The following is a 26,138-nucleotide window of genomic DNA, read 5'->3' as shown; positions in this document are numbered from 1 at the left end:
TTAAAATTCGTGCGCATCCTAACCTCAATAATTGTTGCTGTCATGGTGACATCTCTGGACTAACTTTCGGAGCACACTGTTTCTCCGTTTGATATCCAATTGAGGTGATTCCAAAGCCCACACGAAGATTATAAAATTTTTTACTTGTGATCCAAATTTTAGAAAAATATAATAGTCAAATTGAAATTTGGACACTTGAGTGAAAAAGTGTAGCTTTTTGGTAAAAACTATTTTTAAAATTGTCTAAATCTCATCTTAAAGGTCACAAACTTTAAACTTGTGTGAACACTTTGAACACATCCAATAAGACTAGGAGTACTTAATAGAACATTCAAATGATAGAAAAACCCCTTATATCAAAATTGACCACTTAGGTGCCATTTTTCAAAATGGACCCTGAGCCCCTAAAATGTACAAATCACACAAGAGTGATTAAAAACAAATACAAACACTATATATTTATATAAATATATATGCTAAGCATTTGCACTTGGCTTAGAGATCCCCGTGAGGCCCATGCAGCCACTCTCTTTTCCCATAGCACACCATTCACAATGCAACCACTTTGCATTTGCTTGTAGAATTACATATATACCAAAATAAATATTTACTTGTAATGAAAACTTGATCTACCAAATGAATCCATCAAAACCACATACTATAACCAGTTTCTTAGTCACAAGTCTACAAGCAGATAAAAATTCATACACAGGCACACAATCCACATATATTCACACACACAAATATATATACACATCCTACTGGCACCTTAATCTTAAACACATTATAATAGATTTGCTCAAAAGAAAAGGGTTGTAGTTCTTTACAATCCATAAACAATCCCTAGCTCTGCTCCTTTCCCTGTCTATCACTGGATCCTCCGCCTAGACCTAGAAATATTAAAAAAAGGGGGTGAGAGAACTACAGTCTCAGTAATAAAGAAATTTACATTTATTATTATAAAGTAAGCCATAGTTAAATGAATGAATAATATATTAAATATAACATATAATTTAGTCTTTTAAAATGTATGAATACATGACATAGGTAGATATGACCTTTCCTGACTAATAGAATGCCCCTGGCACTCTTTAGGTCACTAACTAAGGTTATCACCACCCTAGCAAAATAATACTAAGCTACACTAATGTTGTACTAGTGTTAACCTAGGTCGATCTCTATAAGGAGGCTTAGTTAGAAATTAGGTTTGAAGTGTACTATAAGTTAAAAGGTGTGTGAGACATATTTAAAATTAAAACTAATTAAGCTATTAAACCTAATTTTAAAGTGAATTAAGTGGATGTGTGAAAACCTATTAAAAGTAGGAACTCTACTGTGCAATTGGTCACCTATCTTTGTTTGATTATAACCTAGTTAGTTTGGTTTCTTCTCTCTTCTCTTTGGTTTTAGTGACTTAGTTATATTAACCAAGACTTACCTAATACCTTGACCAACCCTTAACTTCCCAAAATTATTCCCTTAATTAATTAAGCTAATGAAAGGTAAATTTTTAAATTTAAATATAAATAGATTTGAAAATAGTTAGAGACGGTTATTAGGTTTGGTTTTAGCTTTTGGATTAGGTTTGAAAGTGAATTGGGTCATCCAAGCTTAAATTGAAGAGAAAAGAAATTAGATTTTTAGCTCAGTGCATCATGCTACAACATAAATTACAAAATCAGCTTTTTAAAAATGCAAAAAATGTCTGAAACAAGGAAAATGAGTCTGAAACAGAGGGAGGGTGACGAAGAGAGTAGTTCCTCTTCTAGGACATCAACTCTTAGGCATTTTGGAGGTGATTAGAACTTAATTTCACCTAGGTATGTCTTCCTTATCTCTTCTTCTTCTTCTCTCTACTCATTTTGGAAGTGAGATTTGAGGTTGGGAGATGATGATTTTCGAACCTAAGGCTACGGGTTTGAATCCATTAGTCTTAATAAGACTAATGGGAGTTTTTTGAGTTATCTAAATCCAGATATAGTGGTTTTATGCATCCATGAGAGTAGGCTCTCAATTATGGATGAAATTATGCCTTAAAGTACCATAAAGGTAGTGGTTGAGGTAAGTAACTACCATTGATGCTAATTAAAGATTTTGTTAATGTTAGTTGAAGCTAATGGGAGTTAATAAACCTAATGTGGTGATCAAAATCATGACTTGAGAGTTTTTGGGTGATGAAAGTGTTAAAATTTGAGAGTTGGAAGTGAGTAAATATGACATTGATGATGATTTTGGATTGTTAGATGATATATTAGTGATTATTTAAGTTGTTGAGAGCTAAATGAAATTAATGGGGAGTTCAGGAACTCATTAGATGTGAGGTTGATCTTGTAGTTGAGAAATTTAGTTGTTAAAGTATAAAATTAGATGTTGGAAGTGGTAATTTTAATGATTATTAGTGATGAGTGTTAATGTAATTATAGACTAACCTCACAAAACACCGATGAGCTTGAATTTAGCTTGAAACCAAGTTGTGATTGAGAGGTAACCTTTGACCTCTTAAAATTTTAAGGTAACCAAGGGAAAACCTAGTTTATATAGTTGAATATTAATGGATTCTTATTGAAATGGATGATTTGAAACATGCTTGCTATTTTAAACTCTTGATGAAAAATTGGCAGATTTGACAATGTGATATTGTTGAAGTATTATGTTCACTTACATATGAATAATGATGATGATTGAGATTATGTGAGTATGTACTATTTGTTATGTGGCATTTGGTATGTGGAGTAGATTCTGTGAGTATGGATATGTGAATTCATATTATGTGATTGATGATTGAGATGCATGATATATGTTATACATGCATAACATGAGTATTGGCGAGAGTTTACCTAGGGAGAGGAGTAAATTAGTAAATCTATGTGGTAGTAGCAGTGACCATTGAAATTGAAAACTTGTCTTAGCATTGATTGTTGAAATTGAGAGGTAGCCCTTGTCCCATGGTTGATTTGAGACTGTCCTACTTGTTCAATGAGGGACTCAAACCTAACTAGTCTCACCGATTCATGATGAGGCTATATTAGGGGTACAACACCCTATGGTGTTTAGTATTGGAGGAAACCAGATTATACAAGTAAGTGAGTTGACCCTGGGCAGCTCCTCACAAGTGGAAGGCTAGGTTAGTTTGTAAAGGGTATCGCCACCGAATAGCCACTGGTTTCATGTCAAAGGTAATCAGGAGGGTATGAATTTGGCATATGATCATGCATTTAGTCCCCACCACATGGTTGTTAGTATTGTAATCTGATACGATTTAGGGACACGTGGTTGGCATTATTGTGACCCCAGGTTGTGCATATTGATATATATGGTTATGTGTTTGAAGCCCAGTCACATGGTTATTATTTTGTGGCCGAGGCTATACATCATCATACATACTTTATGTGTTTTTTATTGCCAACTGTATTCGTTTTCGATTGATATGTAACTATATAGATTAGGTAAAACTTGGTTACTGAATAGTTATATTCACCCCTCTATTTAACATTTTACAGCACTAGTTCTGAGTAGGATAAAGGGAAAGCACTAGAGGCTTGGAAACTTAGTTTCCTACTATAGGCCTCTCATAATTTTAATTGCATATGTGTAATTAATTGATATTGCCAATTATGATGATCATATTTTGTTATTACTTACACTATTTAATATTAAGTACTGAAAGGTGTATTTTGGGCCTATTGCTTTTGGTATCTTTTTAGTTGAGATATATGAGCAAGGTCAAAATACTAGTGCAAGTATAAATTTGACTATATGCATATTTGTATTGGATTATATTAAGTTTCTAAAGTCAAAATGCCTCCCCCTGTTATTTTTTAATCAAGAGGTTAAAGGTTAAAATTGTAAAATATGTGATATCTGATTGTTGTGGTATGTTACATAGGGTGTTTTAAGTCCATTGAGTGTGTTCTAAGGGTTGGTGTTGGCTTTTGGCACTTTGATTGAGTTTTGGACAATCTAGTTGGGTTTTGAAAGCATAAATGAGTGAGTTTTTATTGTGGTGTCCAAATTTTGATTGAGAAATGATTTGAATGTGAAACTAGTGCCATTAGCTAGAGCTCAAAGAAAGCTTTCTATAGATACCTAGATGACCTCAATCAGACATTGAACGGAGATTTAGTACAATCAGAAATTCAAGCAGGAAGTTTGCCATGACAACTTTTTGCTACTATCATGGCTTCTGTGGTTTATGCTACAGCATAAAATTTTATGTTGTAGCGTATTTTACCAAAATCTTTTTTTTGCTCTTTTGACTCAAATTTGATATTATCTTACTTTATATATGATATCCATGCTTCCTTATACATGTTTAGTTTTGATTTTAGTTTATGAAATGATTTTATATTATGTTTAAGTTTTGAAAATTTAGGATCCTATTTATAAAAATTTTACAAACTTGGTAATTCATTTGGGTTTATTCCCATGATTAATTTTGTGGAGTTAATTATGGATAAATAAGGGTGACCTTACAACCCCAATCTAAGATTATGGTCTTAGATTGAGCCAAAGCAAAGTTATCATTAAGCTTAACTGAAGTGTTACAAACATGAGTCAATGAGATCAAGCACATATGATAGAATCAACATGCTCAAGATTATGATTCATGAAGATATTCACATGCATCCAAGTTGGCAAGATTATGAAAAGAAAGAAACATGTTAAACTCATCAAGCTAACTAAGATTATAAATCAACTTAAAGAGGCCAAAATATAGAGCTCAAAGTAACAAAACTCAAGTAGCAACAAACATCTCTCAATCATATGAATCATCTTTGAAATTACAATATTAAAGAGTCATACAAATTTCTAATTCTAAAGAAAGAAAAGTAGAGAGAAGAAATTCAAATTCAACTAAAAAATAATACAAACTTAAGGTTTCCTCCTCCATATAATAGCTCCTTCAAGAATCTAGCCTTGCATCTTTAATCAATCTCCAAGTTGAAGCTCTAAAATTCTGGCTCTTTTTCCCATGAATTTTGCCCAAATCAAATAAGTTTTGATCATTATGAAAGTTATTAAGTTTTGTAAAGGAGGAAGAGAGGAAGAAAATGGTGTGGTTGGTTAAATTTGGATGGTTAGATTGAGAGATATGGAGGAAAGAGAGTGGAAGTGTAGAGAGAGAATTGAGAGAAAATGAAGAACATAAAGAAGAAAATCTGAAATTGTGCTTGCTTGATCTGAAAATACAATCCTAGCCTCATTAAAATATATTTGGATGAAATTGGGGGTGAATGACTTGCTAAACAAGTTGCCACAACCACATTATAAGTCATTAGGTCAAGTGAGGTTAAGGGTAGTCTAGGTTGCAAGTCACTTGAGTGATAATTCCAATACTTGCTCTTCTAATCCATATGTGCATGGATATGATCAGCTCTTATGATCCCTTAATTTCCTTGGAATTCACTCAAAATGAAGCTCCAAATTCAGATCTAAAATTTGCCTCCAAGCTTCTCAAACACATTGCAATTAACTTGAGTTTTGACAAGTCAACTTGATCCCTTGTGTACAAGTGCATGAAAACTTTATATGTACCTTATTTTCCCCTAAAAATCACACCCAAATGGACTCATTCTAGGTTTGAATCATGTCCATAATGCTCCTAGGAAGCTCTCTTTAATTGCCTTGAGTTGTGTCTTCATTTATCACACTAATTCATCTAAGTCACGATCAAATCAAATAATCAAATAACCATAGTGTGATATTTATTTAAATAGACTAAGATATGAAATATTTAATTCATCCAAAGTATTAAAATGGCTAAGGAAAAATGAATATGAAAGTCTCACAAAACTCAAGTGTAGACAAGCACACACTTGAACTAAAATTAAAGGCTAATTAGAAATTTTTAAGGAGACAACCTTAAAATGTTATCTTTTTCTAATAAATCTCAACCTAGGATGAATCAATAAAAATTAATTAGACCAATAATATTAGATAATCAAAAGACATAAATCTCAAGCTTAACCTTAATTTGGTGAAAAAGTGCATTTTATGACCAAATTACCCCTAATACATGTATTTAAACACTTAAGCAAAATTACACTAAGAATATGATATTAATGCATATGGAGACTTTTTAAATATAGAAATGGCCCTAAAAAAATGAAATATAAAATTTTCAATTTGCCCTTGAATTCCCAACAAAGTGCAAAAATGACTAAAATACCCCTAATATACACACTTTCTCACTAAGGCCCAAAACCCTAATTTAACACCTAGAATGTATATTTTAAGGTTTTCTATCATGAAATGTGGTCCTAAATGCCTAAGAAAAGTGTGTAACAAATATGACTTATCACTCACAGGTAAGCCTTATAGCCACTTGTACCTCCACAGGTACAAAACATAATCTAAAGCATAATTGAATCCACCTAACCACCTGTGCTCCTTCAACATGAATCCTGAGCAGTCGAAGCTAACTCCTTTCCATAGCCAACCCAACTTACTCTCTATCTAAGGGCTACCTTGGCCTAGGCACTTAATCTCATACTTCATATGTCAAGTTCCCTCCCCCACTGAGAGATGTCGAATGCTTAATCCACTAACCACTTTAGTGCACTAAGCTCATAATATGAAAGGCAATACTGAGTACTAGTACTGTGCTATAGAATATCACAAGTCCACACCTCCCTATTAGTGAACTCCCACTAAGATCATGCCTTTCATTCTTGTCTACCTTTCCTGAGTATTGACTACTTCAAAACTCTAAGATAGTATAACAAATATCACTCCTCCCTTAAGCGACGACTTATCTAAGGTACCTAACCTAGTTACACTTTCCTAAGTGAAACTTCCACTCTCTAATTACAATGCATGTAAACAACCTCATTTCTATAAGAACATTATTGTGAAACAAATAGAAAACATATATACTATTATCCAGTAGTAACTCATAAGTCTTATAAAACACAATTAATGGCATTTAATCATTTAAAACATAGAATGCATGATAGCTAGTATATTTATTCAAAAGTAGTTAAAAAAGCAATATGAAAATATAATTTCCTTATTACCTTAACTCTTTTATACAAAAGGGTTCCCTAGTACCAAAAAAAAATCAACTTGTCCTTTAAACTTTCAAACAAATAATTCTACCAAAAATCTTTATAACATATAAGTAATCTACATCACTTATCATGGCAAAAAGCATAAAATAAGACTATAACTCATACCATACAAATCGGTTAATGAACTATAATCCATCCTAATAGCCCAGATATTAAACCAACCATTCACATAGTACACTTAACCATCAAAACCATTTATTAGCCACCACTAGGCTAATTTTTAAATCATATAACTTTTAATCAATCAAAAACCTTCACTTAATGTTACCAACTTTCACAATTAGCTCTTATAACAAAAATCAAAACTTAATTTAAATCTTATTAGCTTCAAATAGCATGATTATAACCTAATCAAAAGGTTTAAATCATTAAAGAGAAAGACCCAATCCCTTAGGGATTAATTTTTTTCCCTAAGCCTCCCTTTTTTATCCAATTGCCCACTCAAAATATGAGAGCACTATGTAGAAACTTAAAACAATCTCCCTATAACTTAAAGAAATTAAAGCTTACAAGAACAAAGCCTTTGAGATTAAAATCCAAAATTTACTTCTTCCAAAAACTCAAGAAAACTAAGAGAGAAGGAAGAGGATTGAAACAAGAAGTTTACCTATTGTGTAGCCAAGCTCCCAATGGCCACAAAACCTCTTAAATCTGAGTCTAACTCTCTCTCTTTCGCGTTTCATCTTCCTCTCACTCTCTCATTTCTTTTTCATTTATTTTTATTTGTTTCTCTTTTCATTTTTACATTGATTTCTTCTCTAAAAAACTGACTTTAGCAATTTGGAAAAAATTACAAGGAAGAGCCCAACATTTTTTATTATAACACAATAGCTCAAGCAACTTTGGTAATTTTTTTCATAATTAAAATAAAATAAAACTAAATTTTTGCTAGAAAAATTTGAACTATAACCTCTATCAAATAATTCTTAATTTTAATTTAATTATAAATATTTTATTTAAAATTAAATTTAAGTCTTAAAATTTTTAGGATGTTACAATCTCTCACTTTCAACCACACACATTTTATTAGCTCTCTTTAGCTCACATTAACATCAAATCATCATTTCATTGTCATTAATGGCCCTTAAACTCCACCAATAACTCTCATTTATGGCTATTTTTAACCATTAATAGCCTTCCAACTACCAAAACCTACAAAGCCATTAATACAAGGTTTAAATAACTTAAACAACCCTCATTAACTCTATTTAAGTCAATGGATTCGAACCCATAACCATTATGGCCTAAAAATTTACTCCCAACCACAAACCTTAACTATTAAAATGGTGTAAAGCAACATTAGAATTATCACCCCGTTAAGCTTCAATCTCCAAGCCTTAGTAAACAAAGACACGAGCTCCTCTTCCTTTTCTTTCAAAACTTGCTTGCTTCTCTATTTTTCATGAGTTTGACTCACATTTATTACCAAAAAAACTAGCCATGTGCTGCAGCGCACGTAACACATACTGCGTTGCATGGCACAAAGAGGTCATCTTTCATATCTATCACTTATATGTCACAGCGAAGGTGGTGCACGTCGTGCCACATAGCACAAAACCATTTTCCTCTTATTTTCTCACTTTTTGAGGTTTAGGTAACTTGACTTTGCTTTAGACCTGAATCTAAGGCTAAAACCATAAACAAAAACATTGGTTATACTTTTTTTGGCCACACACTACTTTAATTTACTAAATTACCCTAATTTAGCTTAGTTAATCAGGGTTAAATTTTTAGGATGTTACATCATGCTCAGATTCCTTAAGCCCATAGGTCATGTTAGCCATCTACCTAAGGTGATGCTGCATAGGAGTATTTGACTTCAACTTATAAGTGTCAAACTTAATTAATGATCAGCCTTCCTAGTTTGGTGGTTAAGGTATCCCTGAAATCTTCTTTCAAGATGGCCCATAAGGCCTAGGCTTATGAGTACATTTTAAATTCACATATTAGATTGTCAACCATAGTAATCAAAAGGGTAATTTGTGCTATACTATTTTTTTCTTTTTAATGTTGTGTATGCCTCTTGATCTCTCCAATGTTAAGCCAAGTTACTGGTAGGTCATATTTCTAACACACTTTTTTTAGGCATTTAATACCACATTTCATGGTAAGGAACCCTAGAATGTGCATTCTTGATGTTAATTAGGGTTTTAAGCCCTAGAAAGAATTTATGCATATTAAGGGTATATTGCTCATTTTACATTTTGTTGAGAATTCAAGGAAAAATATAGAATTTTATGTGTACATTAGTATTGGGTCCATTTGGGTTGAAATATTTGGTCTTGAAAGTTACATTTGAACCTAAGGTTAAAAAGTTAACATTTTAGGTTAACTTGCCAATTTGGTTAATTTGACCTAATTTGCATGCATGGCTACCTTATTTTTCTCACATGTGTTTGTAAAGTTTTGAATGGATTTTGAAAATACATGAAAAATATATTATGGTATGAATATTTTCATATTTTATCACATATGCAAAATAATTTAGTCAAATTTCATATTATTGTATCAGGTTATACTTTACATGGAAGAGGCTTTAGTTCAAGACTTTGCTTGGTATATGGAGAGGCTTAATGGCACATCATTTAGACCTAATTCAGGGGCAAAGAGGCATGATTTTCAAAGCTACAAGAGGCACACATGAGTTTATAATGCACTTACACACAAGAGATCAATTTAACTTGTCAAAGTTCAAGATAATTGTAATGTGGTTGAAAAGCATGAAGACAACTTTTCAATTTGTTCAAGGGAACACAAGTGCTTAACATTTCCATATACATATGAGATTAGAAGAACGATATTGGAATTATCACCCAAGTTGACTTATATCCTAGATTACCCTTAACCATACTTGACCTAATCACTTGTAATTAGTTTTATGGCAACTGTTTTAGTAGGTAAACCTTAGGAATTTCATCCATAACACTATTTCACTAGGCTTAGGATTAATTTTCAGATCATTCAATCATTTTATTAGATTTATATCTTTAAGTTTGTCAAGTTCTCTCACTTCTCTCTCTACAGTTTCACTCTCTCTCCTCCATGTATCTCAACCTAACCATCCAAATTCAACAAAAATTATATTATTCTCTTCCTCTCATCTTCCTCTACATAACCTAGAGCTTTCATTAGGATCTAACCTTGCTAGCTATAAGCAATTTTGAGATGAAGAAGACCATAATCTTAAAGCTTTATCTTGTTCATCACTTGAACATGCAGGCTAGATTCTTGAAGGAGCTACTATAAGGAGGAGAAAACCATGAGTTTGTATTATTTTCTATTTATTTTTTACTTTCTCTCTCTAGAATTACAAATTTGTATGACTCTTTGATCTTGTAATCTCAAGTGATGATTTATATGATTAAGAGATGTTTGTTACAAATTGAGTTTTGTTTTCTCAAGCCATAATTTCGGCCTCTACAAGACTAGTTCATAATTTTAATTAGCTTGATAAGTTTAATATGTTTTCTTGTTTGTCATAATCTTGCTAACTTGAATACATGTGAATATCTTCATGTATCATAATCTTGAGCATGTTGATTCTATTATATGTGCTTGACCTAATTGACTTATGTTTGTAACACTCTGGTTGGGCTTCTTGCTAGCTTTTTCATGGCACACTCTAAGACCATAATCTTGAATTAGGGTTAGTCAAGGGACTAGCTAAGTCTTAGTGAATTTAACTAAGTGACTTAAACCAAAGAGAAGAAAGAGGAGACCAAACTAGCTAGGTTGTAATCTAACAAAGATAGGTGACCAAATTCACATAGGAGTTCCTACTTCTAATAGGTTTACTCACACTTATTCTATTCCCTCTAGAATTAGGTTAAAGTGCTTAATTAATTTTGAGGTTAAGTCTATTCCAAAGTCTATTTAACTTATAACACACTTCAACCTAAATTTTCCAACTAAGCCTCCTGACAAAAGAATAACCTAGATTCACATGATTACTACATTAATGTAACTTAGTATTATTTTGCTAAGGTAGCGACAACCTTAGTCAATTGCTTGCCTTAGGCTGAACCATGATTGTGGTTAACAGCTCAACAACATCCTGCTCTTCCAAAATGTATGATATCTTATGGTGCCATGTATCCCAATTATCCCTATTCAACTTGTTGCCTTTGTTAAGTTCAGCGATGATATTTTTTTTTGCTATTCTTAGTTCTAATATGAAACTATTCCACATTAATATTATTCTATATTAAACTAAGAAAAAAGTACTTATGAAAAATATGCAATGTCTTATATTTGTATGATTCTTTACTAGAGTAATAATAACACTATTAAGTTAATGATCAAGAGGATACATTTGTGTTTCCCATCACGTTAATTCTAATAATATTAATATCATCTTTAAATAATTTTACAAACATTTTCACAATCATAATATTGGCTCTTAAATGACACATCACTTAAGAGCTCCTACTTCAATGAAGCATTTAAAGCAACAAAAACCAATCAATGCATTTAAAGCAACAAAAACCAATCAACCTTAAAATTAACATCCTTCATATTTACAAGAGTCTTTAAGCAACATAACATGAAAAACAAAGTCTAGGAAAAACATAACATTAAAAAAAAACACAGTATGTGTTCAAGGCTGAAACCTAAAAAGACTACTTAATTATGTCTTTGTATTCTATTTGCATTCTAATCCCCTTGATTGCCCTTTCCCATAGAGGATTTCTTGAGTAGGACTTGCCTCATTTTCATAAGTTCTTTCCTAAGTTGTTTGAAAATTTTTCCCACAACTAAGGCTTCTTCTTCTTTAGTTATGAAGCTTGAACATTTTCATATAGTTAAGGAAATGTGATATGGATTATTAATTCTTTTAGCATCTCTTTTAGCTAGGTTTTTTTTATCACATAGGGTGTGAAGTGTTGTTCCACTACCTTCATCTTCACCTTGAAGATCTTCAGTAGGCTTTGATTTACATTTAGTCCCAACATCATGCATACGTCTTTAGGTCCTTTTGGCACATCTTCGAGATTGTCATTAGGATCCTTTCCAAAATCAGAATCCTTGCTTTGAGATTCATACTCCTCCTCCTCCTTGAAGTGTTCTAGGTCAAAATCCTCAATAAGAAGCTTATAATCTAGATCATCTAGATATACACTAAAAATAATTTCCTAGGTTTTCAGTACTACTCAAAACCTCTTACTTTATATTTTTCTAAAGCAAAAATAAAAATTTTTAGGAATTTTTGAACTGTTAAAACTTACAAACTACACTAAAAAATTCAAAAATTAATTTCTAGATTTGCCTTAATATATGAAAATAGCATATCAAAATGAAGTCCTCAAATTTAGGGATTTTTTGTGACAAACCACATCTCAATCGGAGGTCCCATGCACAATCAAGCACCTAGAGAAGGTCATTGGACTAGAAAATTCTAAAATAGTTGAAAATTCCAAAAAAGCCAACTCTCCAAGGTGGTCCATATAAGCCACACACTACCTTTCAAGCCTCCATCAACAACACACACTGCTCCCCTATGCTCTACATGTTGTTAGCTTTTGAATGGGATCTTCCACATGTCATTTATGCCTCCCTATCAGCCCTTATATGTCACCCATCATTTTTTATAATAAAAAATTCTTTTTTAATTTGAAATTTGTTTAAATATTTATTGACTAGGTCAAGTTTAGTCAAACCTAACCTAAAGACCCACTAGATTGAGTTTGTTGATTTGGTCCAATCTGAACTCTTTTTTTTTCCCTTTAAAGCCAACATAGCCTCTGACCCATAAGTGAATTTTTTTTTATGATAATGGGTTATTAGGCATACTAGGCCAAAACTCTTTTTCTTTTAATGCTTTTGTGCTCACTAGCCCAAAAGATGTTAAGTTTTTTCATATGACTCAAGAGGCAATTTTTTGAGTCATCCTTGACCTCTAACCGAGTTTGAGTTTATCTGACTGAATCTTTCAAGATCCATATGTCCACTATCCAACCTCCATTTCACATCTTCTTGGTGTTTTTTTTTTTCAAGCTCTACATACTTATTCCATCCATTTGCCCAAAAAGTCTCCTTTTCAAACACCCATTTTTTAGTTTGTCCATTTAAACTTGCTACTATAACTCAATCACAATCTGTGGATTATATGTATTACCTCTTACATCATTTATATACTACCAAGAAAGCAATGTAGCATGTTTATATTATAGAAAACATGAATAAAAAAATGCATAAAGTCTAGACAACATATTCATCATAAAAGGAAAATAAGAGTAGATGATTTGCATTTATATATGGAGTAAGCACATCATTATTTCATCTTCATAATGCAACCCAGGAATGGCATAGCTCTGATACCAATGTGAGATTTGGAAGAGAAGCATACATGAACGTGTTGCACTGATGTTGGGATCGAACGAATGTGGGAATGGAGTCACAACACTCTAAAGGGAAGGGAGACAACACGAAGAGCGAGAGAAGTTTGTATATATTGTGATGCTAAAGAGGATCAATCAAGTGAAAAACCATATAGCCTATTAACTCCCACACATTCACATCACTATCTTTGGATGTGCGTGAGATAAATGTTCACTCCAAAAGCTCAATAGTAATATCACACATGAAGTCCAAGTTTTATTTCCATCATTAGAACATATTTTCTATTTATTTTTGATAAAATCCCCTACTCTATTGGGCTTTGTTTGTGGGCTTTGATCCACCAAGGGTGAAAAACCCAATAAATAGCTAATCATTATAATCATGTAACCAAACATACTAAAAAACAAAGCCAACATATATGAAACGAATCTACCCAAGTATTAATGAAAATAAACTTTCTAACAAATTGTAGAGAGATCATGCACGTACTCTCTTATTTTTATTCATTAAAGTATACTTAAAAGCATAGGATACTTATTTAATGTTTGATAAAGGAGGCTAGTGAGAATAGCATGGGAATATCATAAAGTGTCTCAACAATTAATACCTTGTTACCAATTGTTTTATGTATCAATTTGGGTTTTGATTAAAACATCATTTACCAATTTTATTAAATACTTAGATGTGTCCTTTTGAAATCTAAAAAGGATATAAAGTTTCTTCTTTACCTCAATTGTCAAAAGGTTTTTTTTCAGTCTCTTTTGATATCGCTTCAATACAACATGAATGTTATTATTTGGTAATGAAAAAGAGACAACACGATAATACTTAGAATAAATAATGGTTTTCAATGAATCCCCTAGAAAAAAGAAAAGAAAATTGCAATGCTTAACTAATTTAGGGTCCATTATCTACTATTTGGTTATTTTTTCTCACTTAATTTTTTTTTTTTGTGTAATATGCCTAATCTTTTTTACATTTATGTAGTTACTCTTTCCTTGAAACGAGAATGAAGAGCATTACTTTTTTACCTTTCAATTGTTTGTGTAGGAGCATCTAATATCTTAAATTTTTTGTGGTGCAATATTTTCTTTCAACAAATAAAAACGGTGTTATATTATTCTTATTGTCAACAATAGTTAATTTTAACCATTAGTTGATTCAAACAATTATAAAAAAATACATAAAATTACCAAAAAAGAGGACTCAAAATATTACTAATAAGTCTAAGAAAAATTGATGGTTAAATATCCTATATTACAAATAAATATCAAGAGATATATGTTATTTCTTACCTTGTAAAAGGCAAAAATACCATTTTGAGTTTGACCAAAATACTACTTTTTTCATGTAAATGAATTGGAGTAGCTCAGGTAATTAACTAAGGAAATAATATATCTGCTGTAATGATGTCTTATTAAAGGATTAACATTTAATATTTAATAATTTTTACTAATATTTTGTTAGCAACAATAATATTATAATCATCCCACTACTTGGTCAAAATGGTTTGCTGAAATAGTATTCTATTTTTATATAGAATTAAAGGTTTTTTTTTTTTTCTAAACTTTTCGCAGGAGCCTTAGGCATCCTATACAGAAAGATGGGGTAATGTTCCCCTTAAAATTTCTTTAAAAAGAAAAAAGCCTTTTTGTCAAAAAATTGTTATTTATTTAAACACGGAGAAATTGTGGGGCCCAACCCCAATGCCAAGAAACAGTCTCTTGCCTTAATTTGTATGGTTTAATTTTGGTTCAAGCTCCCGAAGTTCATTTTATATCTTAATTACAAATTCAACGTTTTTTATGAGTTAACAAAATTATTTAAATTAAAACATTTCAATATATTTCTAAATTATGAATTTTAAATAAAGAACTAAAGTATTACGAGTAAGTTAATTTAATTTAATTTAATTTTAAAGTTAAAGTGATTTTCTTAAAATTAAATAACTAAAAACTTTTTTAAACTTTGAACCATGTTTATAATAGCCATCTTAATTTTTAAAACTTGACAATAGACCTTACTTAATTTTCAATCCTATGTACTAAAGGCATTTAAAACCAAACAAAACTGATCATACCAAACCGAACAAAATCAATTCAACAAAAATTTGATATTCACTTCAATCCGTTCATATTTGCTACAACTCATACCAATCAGAAGCAAGTTCTTCTGTCTCCTCTTCTCATATGAGAAAATCTAGTCCCACCTGATACAAATGGGAAAGCATAAAAGCATAAAATGTCCAGCCCCATTCAATACAATAATGCATTGACATACCCAGTTTATCTCTATAATAAAACCTTTGCTTTCTCGCTTTCTTTTTTATGGCCTTGCTTTCATTTGTCTCTGACCATTCTCGACTTCGTCCTTACCTTGTGTGATTAAAAATCATCTTCATCTAACTTTGGTTTCTCACCTGGCGCATTCGAAATGGACTTCATCTTCATCCTCGACTTTGTCTAGCTTGAAAAAACCCACGGTGCATTTGAGGAATGTGTTATAATTAAATAATTTCTTTTTTTTCAGCAGATTTTAATTAAATTACTAAATGGAATATGATAATTACCCCAGCACTTGGTAAAATTAAAGGTCATTTTTTTCTTAAACTTTTTTTAGGAGTGTTGGGTATCCTACATTGAAAGATGGGGCAATATCCCTCTTAAAGTTGTGAGACCCATGCCCAATGCCAACAAGTAACCCCTTGCCTTAATTTGCATGGTTTAATTTTGGTTGAAGCCACCCAAGTTCATTTTGTATCTTAATTACAAGTTCAACATTTTTTATGAGTTAATAAAATGTAATAATCCATTAATTTTAATAAAATTATAATTCAAGGTGAAATATTTTAAGTATATTATTATAAATTTTTGGGTAGATTTAATAAGATGTATTGGTGATAAAAACTCTCACAGCAAATATGGAGCTCCTTCTTTCTTAATTAGGACTTGAAGAAGATATTGTAGGGCCCAAGAGATTTTGGTATTAAAATAGGTGATTTTGTTTTTGTTGAGGCAATTTTATCTTTTTGATTGATTTCTCTATTTCATTCCACATTTGTTCAGCATTTTCCCTGCATAAAAAAAATATAAAGTTCACAATACAAGTCATATTTCAAAAAAAAAAATTGAATCGCTTATTAATTTGTTAAAACAAAAATTACATTCCTTCCACCATTTTTCAAAAATCAAGGATAAATAGAGAGAGCATCATTAATATACCTAAACATTAGTTGTAGTTTAGATCAAAGGAGTATTTTTTTCCATTCTACTATATTCATATATTAATATTCATTTTAATAGTTAAGTGGCCCTTACATATTTTGTGTGTTATGTTTTGTTTTTGGTAGGCTGTGATGTTTTTTACCTGGTAGTATCTTTTGAGCCTGACCGATTGAAGTATCACCCAATTCTATTTTTCCCATCAATCGTTCCTCATTTCTATTTCTATTATATAAAACAAAACAAAACAAAAAAAATAAACAAAAACAAACAAAAAGGAAATAAAAAGAAACAGAGCACGTGTCATTTGCTCTCTCCTCCATTTCGATAGTTCTGGAGACAAGTGAGAGAGTAGAGTTTCGTATGTTCTTCCTCCATTCTTCCTCCTCGGTTCATTTTGGCAAGCCACCGGTGACGTTTGCATGCATTGTCGTCAGAGTTCTGGTTTGCCCGACCATCTTCCTCTTCCTCTGTTCTACCATCAGTCTTTTTTTTTCTCTTCGATCTCGCTGCCCAGATCTCTCCCGTGTTGCGTGCTTCGGTGTGACCGTGGGAAGCTTTGTTCCTCTCCCTTTTTCCATCCTTTTGTTCTGATGGTGAGTGAACAGCATCCCTCTTCTCTCCTTCGTTCAATGATGTGTAAAGGGTTTGGGTGAGATTTTTTTTTTTTTTCCTTTCCTTATTCAGATATTGGATGTGAATGTATGGGGAGGGGTTTGGAACAAACTAGAGATTGAAGCTTAAGAGAACGTTTCCACAAGGTGATTTCATCTTAGTTGCTTGATTATTGCTTTCTGACCATAGATGGGGATTTGGACTTTCTTTGAGTTTAAAACTAGCTTTTGCTGAAGGAATAAAATTTAGGAAGTCTGATTAATTTAAATATTGTTATTGAAATTTTTTTTTAAAGGGATCGGAGGGGAAGAAGCTTAGTACTATAGTTTGTTGGTGCTTGTAAGTTGTTTAGTAAAATGCTTGATAAGAGAAAACTTTTGTTATTTGATTGATAATTAAACTATATAGGAGGTAACTACTTTTCACAAGAAAAGTTAGAATTGGAACTAGAGATTTTAGAAAAGCATGATGAATTTAATTATGAATATTTAGAAGTTAAATTTGTTGGGCAAGAGATTGCTGATTAAAAAGTTTATTTGAGTCATTTGAAAAATGATGCACTCAAGGTGTTTGACATATGGTACAGGAGAAAGTCATATTCCACCAAAATAAGTAATTATGACTAAGATTATATAGAGAAATCTTGGGATATAAATGAAGGTGCATTAGGTCACTTTGAATTATTCAAATTGATTTTGATTATATTAGTGTTGAAGGGAAATTATTTTACTTATAGACAATCTATTAAGATTTATTATATATAAATTTTGTTTTAGGATGTTGGGAGGAAAAGAAACTTAATAGGAGTTGAAATTGAAGGAGTAAGTTTAGTACATAAGAATACTACAGGTAAGTGGATAACGTCCCAACTAATTTATCAATTAATTTTTCTTATTGATTTTTTTACATAGATTATTTTAATAATAATTATGTTGATTAAAAAATACTTTGTTAATTAATTTTTTTTATTTTTAAGTTATAAGACGGTGGTGAAGAATATTTAGATTGTGGCATATGAATGTTTTACCCCTTATTTGATATTCTTTCAAAATTGAAAAAAATCATTTTCACTAGAATTGATAATTTTTGATTATTCAATAAATGCAAGCATAAGCATTGGATATGAAATTTTATTCTGGCAAGTTTTAATGGTTAAAACTATTCATGTAAGTTTGACTTTGAAAATGAGAATTGTACCTTGAAAATGATGATTTTCTCGCATGTTTGAAAATGGTTTTGAAGGGGATTTTATATAGAACATTAGTTGCTAACGGCAGTTTTATTAGCCTTTGGCACGCCATGGTTAATAACTAACTAGTTTGATTTTTGTGAACTTTGTTCTCAAGTTTGTTATTCGTGGGTCTCGTACTAGCGTTTGTTTTCGTGGCTTCGAGCTGCATTTAGTTATTTACCCTCGTGGACTATGTGTTTATGTTTGTTTCGTAGCCCAAGCTGCATTTGATTATTTACCTTCATGGACTGTGTGTCTACATTTGTCTTCGTGGTATAAGCCATGTTTAGTTATTTATCCTCATAAATTGTGCATCCACATATGTGAATTCTTCTGATAAATTCTCAATATGAATTTTTAATTAATTGATGATTTCATACTCTAATTGTTTTAAAATTGTAAATGTTACTTATTTATTTAATTTATTTATTTTGTCAAGATTAAATGTCAAAGTTGTTTTGTCATTGAAGATCTAAAGGCTCATGATATTGAAGTTGCATAGAAATTTTTATTCTAATTTTACTAATTTTATTATATTGAATCATTTTCTCTTTAACCTCCATAACTATTGCAAATTATTCATTCTTATTTCTTTAAATATTATGGTTGGGATGTTATTCACTGAAAAGTATTTAGTTCAGATTTCAGTATTTTGCTTCTAAAATCTAAACCACAAATTTTATATTCTTAAACTTATTTTGTATGGATAGATTAGAATACTCATTAATTAATCCATTAGTTTTTACTTTTTAACTACAACTTTAACTAAAGCCTGGCCTAAAATACTTTAGAAATTTAAAAACCGAAACATGTACTCACACATTTTAATAATTTGATTGTTGGTGGGATCACATTATTTTCTTCATCCCATATTCTAGAAATTGAATACTTTTCACAGAAAGTCAATAAAATTCCTAACAATTGTTTTAGCGTTCATGTTTCAACATGTTTGTCTCTTCCCTTTCATATGTTAAACTTAACAACGATGTTAGATTGGTGCTACAAAATTATCTTCTCTTTTGTATAATTTTAGATATAAGAATTTCCATTTTTCATTATGAGGGAGTTACATTTTCTTATAGTCATCAACACAATTTGTAATAAAATTTAACTCATCATATTACCTATGAATTTATGTAATATAGTGTTTATTAATAATTAAATTTGAATCATTTTTATTTTGGTTATAAGAATGTTCTTTTTCATTCATAAATATTACTTACAATGCTAAACATAGATGATTGCTTTTGCTACAAATTATAGACAACTCATTGTACTAAAGAATATGAGAAAATTAAAGTCAAAAAAATAGACAACTTTATTATTATATAGGGTTAAAGGGCAAAAATGACTTGGAACTTTTTCTCAAAGGGCACCTGGAATCCTAAACCATTTTTTAGAAGAATTTTTACCTCAGAAGTTTCAAAAACAGAGTATTTTTTTTACCCCATTATTAAAAATCCCTAACTTTTGACCGTTAAACTAACATTTGACCGAGGATATTTTTGTATTTTTTTCCTCCTTCCTTTTGTGTTTAGTCTTTGATTTCATTCTTCAGTGAATTCTTTAATTTTCCTTTGATGAATCTCTATGTTTTTATATATTTTGAGGAGTTTTATTGATCTTTTAGAGAGTCATCTAGTTATTTTTATTTATTTTGTCTTGTGTTTAGTGTTTATTTTGGTGTTAGTTAGCTTATCTTGTAAATATTGTGTTTTCATTTTATTTTAGAGTAATTTCTTTTGTTAACTTGAATCAATTTTTATTTTAGGAAACTCTACTAAAGCTTGAAAGAGGTGGAGAAGGAAAATATAATAAATTTAATGAAGAAATTAAATTTTTATGATCACCTGCTACAATGAGTCAGTGTTATAAGGCAAATTCTGAACTAAAAACAGAGCCTACTATAGAGGTTGCCATAGAGGATTTCACACCAGAATGTACAGTTTTAATTTTTCTGTCTGATAAAAGAGGAAAACTAGGGTTTTTTGAAGGAGGCTTCATTTCTTACATTCTTTGAATGTCCATTGGTGATTTTGGACAGTTTAGGATGATTTTAGAGTTTAGGAGCAAGATAACTCATCACCATCTATATTTTCACTGAGTTTCTTTCACTTTTCTCTTTCTTTCTCTTATGTATCTAATTTCATCCCATTACTCTATTGTTTTGAGATTATTTTTAACTATGTGAGGTTGAATCTTGATACTCTAAAGTGCTATGAACTCATTTGCTCCAATTGTATCTTGATTTGCTAATTACTTTATGATTCATGGATGTTTTATGTTTTAACTCCAGTTTATATTTGTGTTGCTTGGTGATTGACCACCATTAAGTGATAATTTAGAGGAACATAATGAATTTGGGTAGGAATTTCCATTTGAAACATTGGAATTGAATACTTAGGATTAACTATAATTAATTTGCCTCTAGAATAGGAATGTACCTAAAGGACCTAAATGGTTAGAAGAAATTTGAACTTAATGCTCTAAACCTTATTTTAGCAAGGAATTGTTGGGTTAAAATTAAAAAAGATTTAGAGTAATCGAAAGATATTCAAGATTAATTTTAGTCTCCCAACCCTTAAAACTAAAATTAAAATCAATTTAATCAACAAGTTAAGTAGGGTGCTTTCCTAATATGTTCTTGACTTTAGATTGTTTTAAACTTAGTTTCTCATTTTACATTTTTAATTTTTAATTTGAATCTTTCACCACTATAAGTTTCTTGCTTAACTTGAATGAAATTGAAAATTTAATATTTATTTGCCAATTTACTTAATTCTCTATGAGATCAACCTTGATTTTCCATTAGCTATAATTGCAACCTGTACACTTGTAGTGTCTCTTTATTTTTGTGTGCATCGTCCTTCTTCCAACAAATGAAAACAAAAACAAAAAAAAAGCAAAAAAAAGTATGGAAAAATCGTAAAACACCCTGATCAAATTTCAGTTAACAGTCAACATTAAGGATTTTCAATAGTGGGGTAAAAATACTCCAAAAAAAGTTTAGGATGCCAAGCACTTCTGGAGAAAATGTTTCAATGTATTTTTGCCATTTAACCCTATTATATATCATCAATGTTACAATACGGAGAGTCTAGCATTTCTATAACCATGTAACCATATATACTTAAAAACAAAGCCAACATATATAAAACGAAATTGCCTAAATATTAATCAAAATATTTTGTTACTTCTTGCCCCTCTTAGGCTTAGAATTTGAAAGAATACCTTCCTTGACAAAGTAAACCTTTCTAGATGACTTGTAAGCTTCCAAACACTCACCCTCTATCTCCAAGTGCTTAGTCACATCATTAAAAGTAATGATGTTCTCATTGTAGGTTAAGTTAACTTTCATATGCTCCCAACTGGTTAGAAGTGATCTTGTTATAGTCTGCACTTGCTTCTCATTAGATAAACCATGCCTAGGTTCCTTAAGTTCACAAATCATGTTGGCCATCTCCCTAAGGTGTTGTTGCATAAGAGTATTTAGCTCTAGTTTATAAGTGTTAAACTTAATCATTAGCCTTCTTAGTTTGGTGGTTGAGGTACTTCTTAACTTCTCTTTCAAGGTATCCTACAAGGCTTGGGCTGATGAGTACTTTTCAAATTTGCACATTAGAATGTCAGACATGGTACTCAAAAGGGTAATTTGTGCTAAATTGTTTTTTCTTTTCCACATTATGTATGCCTTTTGATCTCTCCTATGTTGAGCCGAGTGACCTACCTTAGGCTTAATCATGACTACGGTTAGTGGCTTGACAATATCCCACTCTTTCATAATGTATGACACCTTGTGGTGCCATATATCCCAACTATTCTAGTTTAACTTGTTCCTTTGTTAAGTGCAATGATAATATTTTTAATTACCATTCTTACTATTCTCTATTTTTATCTTCAATATTATTATACATCAATATATTCATCTATTAAATGAGTGAGTTTGCATCAAGATCACTTAATGATCAAAATTTCTCTATTATTTATCTGAGTAGACTTAAAATAAAGGAATCTTAAGTTGGTGTTAAAAGTACATCTATGAGGGAGAAAGAAATAAACTTGTGATCAAAGGTATTGATATCATAGCTTGCACCATTCACTTCTCTTCTTCAATCTTCATAGATAAGACTTTTATAATTGGAGTCAATAAATGATTTGTTAGACTCATTAAAATAGCCATTGGAGTAATCTCCTTCTTTCTTCTGATCTTTTCCATAAAGTATAAGTCTTTTTAGTGCTTTTGACAAAGTTATCTTGCATCTTGTAAAGTATCTGTTAAATATAATCAATTTTTCATTGCTCTTCAATCTTGAGTGTTGTAGATGTAAGTGCAAGTTGTAGCTTTGCAATGGTATTGCTACCCAAAAAGGATGATGTCACACCTTAAAATTTAGGCATGATTGGCTCAAAACATACACAGAAACTCACATCCCTTAAGCCGTAATACTAACTCCTATATTTTAATTATAATGCATTCATGATATTGAGTACGGTTCCTTAGTTTATTTTATTTTATTTATAAAAAATGTAAATAAATTTTCTATAGCATTTGATATAGAATCTCTTAAAAATTCTACAACAACAAATTCAGTACCAACAACAATAAGTGGTTTCGCTCTTACCAATAGACAAACAAATAATAGTTAATTAATATAAGAATCCTAACTATAATTTATGTAGAGTATCTATAATAGAATTTACAAATTACACAATATAATATATAAATTCAAGTGTTATTACAAATAGAAATTTAATCAAATTAATGCTTTAACTTAAATTTGGAAGTATACCCTTCAATGATTCTTTGGAGGTCTAAAGCCATCTATAATATTTGAGGCCAAAAATTTTTCTAGAGATTAACATTTCAATAATAAAATTAAAGGATTCAAGATAAATAAATTCATCAAGTAAATTGGTCCACAATTAAAAGAAAATGCCAATATAATATAATAACTGAATTTGAAGATTAAAAGATTCTATAGAACTTCAAAAGTAACGAATCGGTAAATTTATAATGAAAAAATTTTAACACTTGATCTTGTAAAGTAGAATAAATTAAGTAAATAAAAATAATAACATTCACTATTTAAAATCAATAAAGTGTATATACATTCACAAATCAATTAAATCTTAGGACTTTACAAAACAGATAATAAACGTGGATACATAATTCACAAAAGTAAATAACCAAATGTAGCTTATGTTGTAAAAATAAAAGTAGATACATAATTTATAAGGGTAAGTAACTAAATACAACTTCAGGCACAAAATAAATATGAACACATAATACATGAGAGTAATACTAACCAAAACCTTGGACTAGTACATGAAATCTATTTAAGAAAAATAATATTTCAATAAAAAAATTTGTTAATAAATTTATTGAGATGTATGTCATTCAGTTACCTGATGCGTTCCCAAATGCATTACTTGCTCCAAGTCAATTGCTTACACAATGTGGACCGCTCCTTAATTCTCTAAGACCCAATATGCTGTTGCTGTAATTTTTACATACATTTTAACTGAGTATAAACCCAAATTTTTTAAATTACTTGAGGCTAGTATTTAACAAGCCAAAGGGCACATTCCAATCCCATGTCTATCACAAATTCAAAAGAAATAATTAACATCAATTTTTTAGGAGTAGAGTAATGGGTCATGCGCGTGTACACACACACGCCTCAAATAACTGTGAATTTAATTCACACCCCCCAATAACTATGAATTTAATTCGTAAATATCAAAAATATCTAATTAATATCCACAATTTTCAAGTTTTAAAGTGGACAATATATAACTTCTATACAAGCAACTTTTTAAAAATAAAATCATCAAAGTCTAGTGCAAAAGTTATTAAAAAAGTAGTTTTCTTCATGAACTTTAAAGTTCCTCTCATGCTAAAGATAGGGTATGTAATGACTAAGAATTTTTCAATTTTTTGAAATATGTAATAAATGATTAATCAATAAAATAAATTAATAATTGAGAGAGAAAAAAGTCAACTATAAAAGAGGAAAAAAGAAAAGAAAAATAATTAATATTATTAAGATTTGTAATAACATATTATTATATTATTAAATTTTTGGAGTAGATTTAACAAGATATACTAATGGTTTAGTGGAAATATATCTTGTTCTTTATTTGCAGATGTCAAGTTTCAATCCTCCTAATTCGAAGGAGATGCATTTTATTTGGTTATATCATTGTCAAAATAAATAAATAAAAAAAAGAAGAAGAAAAGTATTAAAATGCTCCTCTTTAAAAAAAAAAAAAAAAAAACATAAGCCATCAGATTTTATTTGTCCCTTCACTTTTATCTGCCACGAGCATGTGAGAAAGAGAGACGCAGAGGGTGTGACAGGAAGACAGTCCAAAAGCTTCAAACCCTCCGTTCTGCAATCACTATCTTTGCCTTCATCCTCTGTTCTCAGCGTCGCCGGCGTAGGTAGCAAGGACACTGTGCGCCGCTGCTCTCCTCCCTCTATTTTTTTTTTCCCCTTTTCGGCGTGATTTGCTCAACTGCTATCTCCTCTTTGTTTCTTCACTTTCTGACTGCTGTAGCTTGTTGAAGATCTTCTCCTTCTTTGTTCATCGGCGTCTTCCATTTGTTGGTGTGAAGCTCAACTTTCTTCTCTCCTTCCCGCGCTATCACTGGTCTTCTGGTATGAAAAACTTGCTCTGTTTTCTTTTGTCTTCTTGGATTCTCATTGCTGGCTGACGGAATGAGAGAGAAAATTTGAGGTTTATCTAAGTTCTAATCTTGGAATAGGATTTTTGTCTGAGTAGGTATTTTCTGAAATTTCATTCAATCTATGAGAAGCTTGATTTGATAGGTTTCCTTTGAGTTTGTAAACTGATTGTTTGGTTGAAGAAGTGAAAATTTGGAAGCTTGTTTAATTCAAATGTTGTTATTTAAATTTTTGGAAAGGGAATTGAATAGAAAGAAGCTTGTTATTATTTTGAACTTTGATGCATAAGATGCTTGAATGGAGAAATTTATTATTGGTTGTGTGCTGAAACTGTTAGTTGATTATCGTTTTGTCTTTCAATTTGTCGTAGATAAAGTGTAGAAGAGTTGGAATGGAGTTATTTAATATATTCAATGTCTTTAGGACTAATATTATGGATTTTTGATCTGTTTTTAATGGATTTAAATTTACTTTTGATGAAGAAAAGAATTTGGTAAGCGCAGAAAATTTATTTGGATGTCTAGAAATTTTTTTGGGAAAAAAATTTGAAGCACAAGTTGGTTGCTGTATGGTTTAATTTTGAATGCAAGTTCAATGAAAGGTTTGATAGGAGGATGTTAGTCTATGGTAACAAATAAATGTGATATATGTATTATTGATGGATAAAATTATCACAGGAGGTATGATTCTTCACAATGAAAGGCTGGAAATAAAGTTAAGAATTTTGGGGGAGAAAAATAGTAATTGGTTAATAATTTAAGTAGGAAGATTGATTTTGTTTATGTTAACTTTTAGGTGCATATAAAATATTTGATAAGATGTTTGCGAAAGAAAAATTATAAAAATTGGACATATATGATTGATAATGTTGAATTAATCATGGTAGAAGTTGTTTATTTTTTGAGGAAGACCTGAAAATTTTGAATATTGTTTGTATACGTGTATGTCAAAGATTCATTGATTAAACTCATCA

General features: G+C 30.7%; 1 protein-coding gene across 1 annotated transcript in view; it reads left to right on the top strand.

Annotated features, from left to right (window-relative positions):
* LOC129314101 (uncharacterized) overlaps positions 1 to 26,138 on the top strand; it is a 44,490-nt gene that overhangs the window by 14,404 nt on the left and 3,948 nt on the right. The window contains exons 4-5 of the mRNA XM_054957473.1: positions 24,816 to 24,935; positions 25,038 to 25,138. Coding sequence (XP_054813448.1) covers positions 24,816 to 24,935; positions 25,038 to 25,138 — 221 coding nt within the window. The remainder of the gene's footprint in view (positions 1 to 24,815; positions 24,936 to 25,037; positions 25,139 to 26,138) is intronic.

Source organism: Prosopis cineraria, unplaced genomic scaffold (assembly GCF_029017545.1).
Source record: "Prosopis cineraria cultivar Desert tree isolate PC_DT_omini unplaced genomic scaffold, ASM2901754v1 PC6, whole genome shotgun sequence".
Taxonomy (NCBI): Eukaryota; Viridiplantae; Streptophyta; class Magnoliopsida; order Fabales; family Fabaceae; genus Prosopis; species Prosopis cineraria.
The sequence above is the reverse complement of the archived record's forward strand: the minus strand, read 5'-3'. Positions and strand labels throughout refer to the sequence as shown.